The sequence below is a fragment of the Phoenix dactylifera genome, chromosome 4 (genome assembly GCF_009389715.1).
Source record: "Phoenix dactylifera cultivar Barhee BC4 chromosome 4, palm_55x_up_171113_PBpolish2nd_filt_p, whole genome shotgun sequence".
In the NCBI taxonomy this organism is placed as follows: domain Eukaryota; kingdom Viridiplantae; phylum Streptophyta; class Magnoliopsida; order Arecales; family Arecaceae; genus Phoenix; species Phoenix dactylifera.
The window spans coordinates 3567031-3575378 of record NC_052395.1 but is presented as its reverse complement, the minus strand read 5'-3'; the positions used below and the strand labels follow the sequence as shown (position 1 = coordinate 3575378).

The 8348-nt window shown below is 39.3% G+C and overlaps 1 protein-coding gene across 2 annotated transcripts; it reads left to right on the top strand.

Moving 5' to 3' along the window:
• The first annotated feature begins 3082 nt into the window (after window positions 1–3082).
• Window positions 3083–7736, top strand: LOC103711160 (protein HOTHEAD-like). 2 transcript variants are annotated; one of them, XM_008797193.4, is made up of 6 exons: window positions 3083–3239; window positions 3950–4301; window positions 5802–6112; window positions 6220–6605; window positions 6704–7275; window positions 7369–7736. In XM_008797193.4, exons 1-6 carry the CDS (start codon window positions 3170–3172, stop codon window positions 7424–7426), a joined length of 1749 nt encoding a protein of 582 aa, XP_008795415.2. In that variant the 5' UTR covers window positions 3083–3169; the 3' UTR covers window positions 7427–7736. The 2 variants fall into 2 exon arrangements, with proteins under 2 accessions (XP_008795415.2, XP_008795416.2); XM_008797194.4 differs by having other exon boundaries at window positions 3084–3239; window positions 6707–7275.
• Window positions 7737–8348: the final 612 nt, after the last annotated feature.

The following is an 8348-nucleotide window of genomic DNA, read 5'->3' as shown; positions in this document are numbered from 1 at the left end:
TTGTTGCTCGGCATTCTGGAGAGATTATTTGGACTAGGGATACTGATGTCCCTGATGCTCTGTTTTATTTTTTTCTACTGATGTAGCTAGCTGTACTCATTTAAGAGTAATATGAAAGGTCGTTTTTACCACCAAAAAAAAAGAAAAAACTAAGCCTGTTCCCTTCCCGGGGGGGGGGGGGGGGGGGTTGTGCAATTATTCCTCCTATACCATCCAATTACCCAAAGCCATCACAAGACTCCTGTGCACAGTAACCGAAGCTCTAACAATGCTACCAAGGATGCTCTGAAGTCGCACTGAGGGATTGCCAAGTTTGCTGAAATCTTCTGGTTCTGAGTGCCAGGTACAGAGGCCTTTTTCAGCAACGTATGGCCATGGGTACGTAGTTTGGTGGTGCTTGCGTCCATGGAGGGGGGAAGCAAAGCAGCGTATCGGAAAGCTGGGAACTTGTTTGTGAAATAAAAAAAAAGGTGGACGAACTGCAGGCCTCCTGCACCTCTCTTCAGGTCTGAGTTGGAAGCTGCCAGACTAGTGTTTTTCCTTGCAGCAAAATAAATGCTAACGCAATTACTGTGTCGGAAAACTGCATCCACTGCCGCATTCATGGCTACGAAAAGAATCTCTTAGGCCCCATTTGGGAAAGTTTTTAGGTAGATAAAAAAATGATGTTTAGAAAAAATTTCGGAAAGCTGTTTTAACTTTTTTAGAAAGCTAAAAACAGTTTTTTTTGGGAGAAGCTCTATTTTGCAGCTTTCCGAAAAAATTATTTTGAGCTTTGTCGGAAAGCTTTTTTTTTTTTTACCAAAATATATGTAATAAAATATAACAATTACATACTTTGTTCTTTTATAAATCTAAAAATCTGCTGGAGCTCTAACAAAGAACCCTAGCCGTGGATCGGACTCCCTTCCGTGCAAGAAATGGTATTCTTGTTTCCTATTATTGTATTATACTATAAATATAATATTATATTACATTATGTCATAATACATTAATATGTTATGTTAAATAATTTAATATTATGTTATATTATGAAAAATTAATGTTCGCTAATAATTATAATATTTTGTACCGTTATTATTGTATTATACTATAAATATAATATAATATTATATTATATCATAATACATTGATATGTTATGTTAAATAATTTAATATTATATTAAATTATTATGCTATAATATATAATATTATATTACTATATTATAATAATATTATATTACATTACAATAATATTATACTATATCATATATTTATGTATTAATATATTTTATATTTTATTATGCTCTATTGTATAATACTATGCAATGTCCTTTATGATAATTTTGTCATATAAAATACTTTCTCAGTGTGTTTACCAAACACACGTTAAAGTACCACAGCACTTTGAAAATGTAGTTATCAAACAGCAAACAGTTGTTTGTAAAAGTCTTACTTTAGAAAGCTCTACTTCCAACAGCTTTACTTCCAAAAGCTTTACTGTCAACCGCTCTCCCAAACAGAGCCCTAAGGTAATAAAATTCCCGTGGTTTTAAACATCCTATGGTTTATCATATGATTTACTCACAATATATACGTTTGATGTTATCTACAATCTCAAAACCGTTGCACATGCTTTTCTTGTATAAACCACATCTACTAATCCGGTGACAAGAACAAGAGTAATTAATGAAGGAAACTGATGATTAGGCCGGAGAGGTGTGAATGATTTGATGGGACAAAACATTGAAAAGATATTTTATTCCAAAAATTATTAGTTATGTAATTACTTAGTAATAAGGCCAACAGTAAGCAATATTAGCTAACATTTTGTCTGCAATATTAACTTGCTATCCATGAAAGGAACTAAACAATCACCAAGTTTAGAAGAATACAAAGATCGCAAGGTGGATTTATTTAGACTTTTTAACTTGTTTTAACATGCAGTATGCTTCTTCCAGCTGATGGTGGACAGAAAATGCCAAACAGGTTCTTTCCTCAGATTAAAGGTAATAAATAAGGGTAACTTAGAGAATGAAAACATATTTGGATTCAGAGAAGATGACACCTTGCTAAAAGATAGGTACATCATATAGACAACATTCCAACAAGTTAAGAGAGTAATATTTTTGTCTTTGCCTCAGTCAGCTCCAAAGGGCTTGGAAATGCAGGTACGTTTTTGCCGTAAGGGGAACTCTATACTTGATATAGACTATTTTGGCCACAAATAGGATTAGATAGGATCCAAAAGTGAGATAAACTATATTGGGAAGCCAAATTGCAGGCCAAATTTTTCGAGGCCATAATTTAATTATACTATATCTGATGGAGATGATTTTTTTATGAAGAAAATCAGACGACGGCTTTTTGAGTTCTATGATATGATGCTATATTCTCTAAAGGACGAGGCTCAAAGTAATCAAGTCTAAATTTTATCATTTAAAATCTGAAACGGGACGGTCAAACTAAAAGTTTTTTGTTCAGATAAGATTTTGATTGGGGGTAACTCTTCATCCAAGAAAAATCAAATAAAACGATTGAAGATAGAGTTGAAGTAAAAGTCGAAATCTACCTCCTAAAATATTTCTACTAGTGATATCTATTTTAGGAAAGAGAGTCTTATTAAAATTAGGAGAAAAAATCCGACCCAAATTATACAAGGACAAACCTTACCATTATAATTTATAAATAGAATTTATGTATCTCATTTTTTTTAATCATTAATAAAAGAAAAGGAGACTTAAGCCTATTTTTTAATTTTTTTCTTTTTTTTTGAGAGAGATTTAAATTGAACGGATTAAGAAAAACTTTTTTTTTTCCGATCAGATCATTTTGAAGAAGAAGAAGTGAAGTTGTGGTATCTTCATTAAATGATTTTTTTAAAGTTAGCTGGAGTTGCAAAATGTTTTGTGTACTTTTGCAAACCGCTGGCTATAAGATGGGCAGCAACAAACCCATTGATGGACCACCTACCCCGTGCGTGGCTCACAAAAACCGGGTTTGGCATTCATCCTGGGTAGGCCTATGGGGTACGCGCCCCTCTTAAATGCACCAAGCCGTATTGATCAAAACCTGCGCTGCCTCTGCTTACTTATATCCAATGGAGAGGGAGAGATAATGAGAGAAATAAGGGAGGAGTAAGGAGTAGGTAGGAGCAGGAAGATCCAGCCTTGTGCTTTTCTTTTATGTCATGGCTTGCAAGAAGGAAGAGCTTTTTCTTAAAATCTTGCTTTTCCTCACCATACTTGGATCAACCCAAGGTCTGACTTTTCTTTCGAATATTTAAACTTCCCCTTTTTTTAACTTCTAATGCGTTTGTTATGTCTCAAAGTTTACTAGAAAATTACTGCAACTCAAAGTTATAGCTGCAGGAATTTACCTCCACTGGTTAGATGATTAGGTGGTTTTTCTTGAGCAAGAATGTGTGGTATAGTTCCAATTCTCTGAGAAGAGAACTACTTCCCATCTGGCATCCAAAATGAATTCTTAAAATCCAACCACCTTGCAAACTCTCAGCCTTCAAATTTCAATTTCAGAAGTTTAGGAGTTTTTCCTTACTGGCTCACATTTTTGTTTTGTTTCATTCTTATGCAAGATAAGGCTTCGGTTTGCAAGGTATATATAGAAATGTTCTTAGATCTTATTTAAGAAAAAAACCAAACGCAAGTTTGCATTCAAACAAGGAGAGTGCTGTTTTTTTTTTCCTCCTTATGTATGTGATGAATTTTTTTCTCTTTTGAGAGAGAAAGATGAATTAGCTGTTGTTGTTGTTTTCCTGATTGGCATTTTGTTAGATAGGAAAAGTTGAGAGATGTTCTAAAATATGAGCACAAATGTTCTTCCGCATTTCAAGTTCAACACATCACCTGCTTCTGTTCCCAACTAAAATCACATATACATCTGCCCTTCACCTCTGCCAAGAAGTTTCTTTTTGTCATCATATTTGTCACCAACTCCTTGTAATCTTCAGGTAGGAGGTTCCACAAGCCGAGGCGGCCACATCTCGAGAGAGCAAGCAGCTTCTTTTCAACACCACCACAAAGTTATGACTACATCATAGTGGGTGGGGGCACAGCAGGGTGCCCCTTAGCTGCCACCCTTTCCCTGAGATACAAAGTTCTGCTGCTAGAGAGAGGTGGCTCCCCCTATGGGAATCGCAACATCTCCTTGATGGAGAACTTCCACATCTCTCTGGCTGACACCTCTCGGAGTTCCCCTTCTCAACCGTTCATTTCCACCGACGGGGTCATCAATGCCAGAGCTAGAGTCTTAGGTGGGGGGACTTGCATTAATGCCGGTTTCTACACCAGAGCCAGCCCGAGGTATGCATTTAACTCATCTCTAATCTTTTCTTCATGTCTTCTCTGTTAGCAGCTTACTTTTACTTGCAGACACTTTGCTCCTTAATCTCTTCACCATGTTTGAATGCAAGAATAATATGCCAATAGATGGTAACTCAGCTTTTTTTGAAGTGAAAGATGGCTTCCCTTCATAATTCGTAAAGAGAATGAAAACAAAGCAAACATAACGACTCCAATATGACCATCACCACCTTGGGGCGCGATTTATTCAGCCCGCCCCAACCTACAATGAATCTAGAGCGGATATGGTAAGAGTAAAATCCATCTTGAATCGGATCTGGATATATATAACTTTTCATGAATCTTCTTCCTAAGACAAAAAAAAATAAAATTTGTATGTTAAAAAAAAACTGCAGCTTTATTTGACCGATCTATACCCAGTATGGGTTTAGATACCTGATTTGTTGCCATCTCTAATTACAAACAAAGTTTCATTCAACCAAGTTGGTAGTTTAATTAGTTGGCATCTCTCTCTTCAGGTAAGATGTTTTAGGTTAAAATCTGAGTTGAAGCAAAAAAAAACCATCTCATTGTAAAAAAAAGAATTCAAAAACGATAAGCCTCGAAGGTTCAGATAAGCTTCTTTAATCCGTGTCATTGAAAACCTCATAGTTTTGGTTTGGAACAACTCGAGCTCCTTTGTCGGCCTTTCATGGTTTTGATAAGAAACGGATAATAATTAAAGCCTAGTTTCAAAAAAAGAATAACCTCTACAAATCAATTGATGTGGAATAGATATTCACAACATCGTAGAATGTTTTTCCTTCAATAAGATATAGCAGTATATGTAGTAGTGGAAAGTGATGTTTAGCTTTTTATTTATTGTGAAAAAGAGATGCACATCGATGTTGAATGCATGATATTGTTTCTCTAGTTATTGATTTTTATTAAATTTGTCATCTGATGACTATTAGGATCCCACTAAATGGGGAAAATGGCCAGCCCGTTCCGTTTAGAGAACGACCACGTTATCTCTTTCTGTCATCTTTTTCCAGTCCCCTAATGAAAGTAATGAAACTGATACCATTACTGTTGTAGTGTTGGTGGTTGGGCTTGATGTCCTGGCTTCTTCCTTCCAACCTAGCTTTAAACTTCTGGTACTTCTACGCCCATGCACTCGATTCTATTTTTACGGAGTCCACAGCATTTTCAGCAACAAATTAAACTAGCTGACGCTGGCCTCACAAATCCCTTTCTGAGCTGCAGAACCAGAACGGCAAGATCCAAATTGTCCTCTCCCCTTCCCACCAACCTCGAGTTCTCTTTTTTCACTTCTCGACCTAGCATCATGCCTTTGCGCTACTTCTTTGAAAGTTGAATCTTTTTACGTCTCAATGAATCCAGCTGGTTCTGTTGCTTTGCTTCCCTTAGCTTTCAATGCTCCGAGAGGTTAGTAACTTCCACTTGTTCAGAAAGCTAGAGAAAGAAACTAAGTAGGTGAGCTTTTATACGGCTCTACAGCTATGTGAGGGCAGCAGGTTGGGATGGTGAGCTGGTGAACGAGTCATATCCATGGATCGAAAAGAGGATCGTCCACTGGCCCAAGATCGCACCATGGCAAACCGCACTGAGGAACGGGCTGCTAGAAGCTGGTGTGTCACCATTCAATGGATACACCTTCGACCATTTGTATGGGACCAAGGTTGGCGGCACCATCTTCAACAAGAATGGCTTCCGACGCACCGCTGCCGATCTGCTCGCCGCCGGAAACCGACGGAATCTCAAAGTCTTGCTTCATGCCACTGCTCAGAAGATTATCTTCGATACGCAAGGTATAGAGAGAGGCCTGAGGGCCGTCTCCCAACTATATATCTTCTCTGAAGCAGCAGTTACTTTAAATTAAACGTAGGATATCCTCTAACATGAAATTAACGAACAGGGCAGCAGCCCAAGGCAGTGGGAGTCCTCTTCAAGGATGAGAACGGCTTGCAGCACCAAGCAGTCCTTAATGGCGAGGAGCGCAGTGAAATTCTATTGTCTTCTGGTGCACTTGGCAGCCCTCAACTGCTGCTTCTTAGTGGAATTGGACCCAAGGAAGATCTCATGAAGCTAAACATTTCAGCGGTGTTTGACAATCGGCATGTCGGAAAAGGCATGTCGGACAACCCCATGAACTCAATCTTCATACCCACCAAGAAGCCTGTGGAGCAGTCCCTGATACAGACCGTAGGGATCACGAAGATTGGTTCGTTCATTGAGGCCAGCAGCGGCTTCGGCCAGTCATCAGACAGCATTCGCTGCCACCATGGAATCATGTCTGCTGAGGTCCGACGTCATCCACAAGTTGCTTCATCCATCTCTTGCTATCCTTTTCCTTCCAACTTTCCTGCAAACTAACCAGCAGTTTAACCTTAAAACCGCAGCAGATTGGGCAACTCTCCACCATCCCTCCGAAGAAACGAAGCCTGGAGGCGGCCAGGGAGTATTCTAGGAGCAAAGGGAGCCTGCCCCGGGAGGCCTTCCAAGGGGGCTTCATACTCGAGAAAATTGACGGCCCGCTCTCCACCGGCGAACTCAACCTCGCCGACACGAACGCCGACAACAACCCATCCGTCACCTTCAACTACTTCAGCCACCCGTACGACCTCCAACGCTGCGTCTACGGGATCAGGATGATCGGGAAAATTGTGCAGACGAGGCAATTTGCTAACCTTTCCGACGACCACTTCTACTCCATGGAAAGGTTGCTGAATATAAGCGTGAAGGCAAATGTGAACTTGATTCCCAAACACACCAATGATACTGCATCGCTCGAGCAGTTCTGCAGGGATACAGTGATCACAATCTGGCACTACCATGGCGGATGCCATGTGGGGAAGGTAGTCGACCGTGACTACCGAGTTCTTGGCATCGCCGGCCTGCGAGTGATCGACGGCTCGACATTTGTGAACTCGCCTGGGACTAACCCTCAGGCAACTGTCATGATGCTGGGAAGGTATATATTAGCATCACAAATGATGAACAAGTACACTTAATTCTCTCCATAGTTGTTCCCCTACTGATTGATTCTATTATTTCTGATGTCCAGATACATGGGAGTGAAGATGCTGAGGGAAAGGTTAGGGAGAGCAGGAGTGCAGCTGTGACTGATGGAAAAAAAAAATGCATAACATAGTACTAATTCTTGCCAGGTTTCATCTCGAGGCAATCAAGTGAAAAATAAAAAAAGAGAGAGAGGGGGAGAAAAGAAATGGTAAATTCATCTGTCTTGGCCTTTCTAGGTTTCTCTGGAAAACAATTGGTTGTACTGTGAACAGTCAATGATATCCTGTTTTATTAGGATCTAGATTGCTGCATCATGTACAAACTCTTAAGAAGTTGAAATTCTCTTGACGATCAAAAGTTCATGCTTAAAGGTGTTTTTGGGCTCAGTATGGTGGCTATTTTAACTACTCTCACCTTACGGAGTGTTTGTTGTTTTGATAGTGATGTAATTGATTGTGCTCATGTGAGATCGGTGCGAGCAGCCGATGTACCAAAGAAAAAATAGGTATTTGTTGTGAAGTCTTCTGCGAAAGCAAGGCTGCTTTGGCTAGTTTGCTGGAGTTGGAAGCAACATACTTAGGATCATGATGAGGAACTTCGGAATAATCTATATGTCAATGGTGGGATATGGTTGCTGATCTTGTCTAATTTGAAAATGATTTTTTCTTTTTTTTGGACAATAATATGAAAAAAGATTGACAGGGATCTTGTGACCATGAGGGTACCGATGCAATTCCTGCATGTATCTCATCTTATATGGGTTGCCATGGTTCGTCCATGCCTTGGTCTAGGGTTCACCCTAAGGGTTAGAAGTTGTTGCCTTGGGTGCTTGGTGTGCCTCCGAATTGTATCATGCGCTCGCTAAACAAAAACTTGGAGTAGCTTCCAAAGGTGAGTCTACTTGGCTCTTCCAAAATATAAAAACATAACCCTTCAACAAAAATCGACTTAACCACTTGAAACTTGACCATGCAATAGTTATGAATTGCCCAACGAAGCATCAAATAACTCAATTCCAATTTA

Coding starts and splice junctions, on each gene's coding strand:
- LOC103711160 (XM_008797193.4), top strand. CDS start 3,170: ATGGCTTGCAAGAAGGAAGAGCTTTTTCTTAAAATCTTGCTTTTCCTC. Junction 3,240..3,949: donor CATACTTGGATCAACCCAAG/GTCTGACTTTTC, acceptor TGTAATCTTCAG/GTAGGAGGTTCCACAAGCCG. Junction 7,276..7,368: donor ACTGTCATGATGCTGGGAAG/GTATATATTAGC, acceptor TCTGATGTCCAG/ATACATGGGAGTGAAGATGC.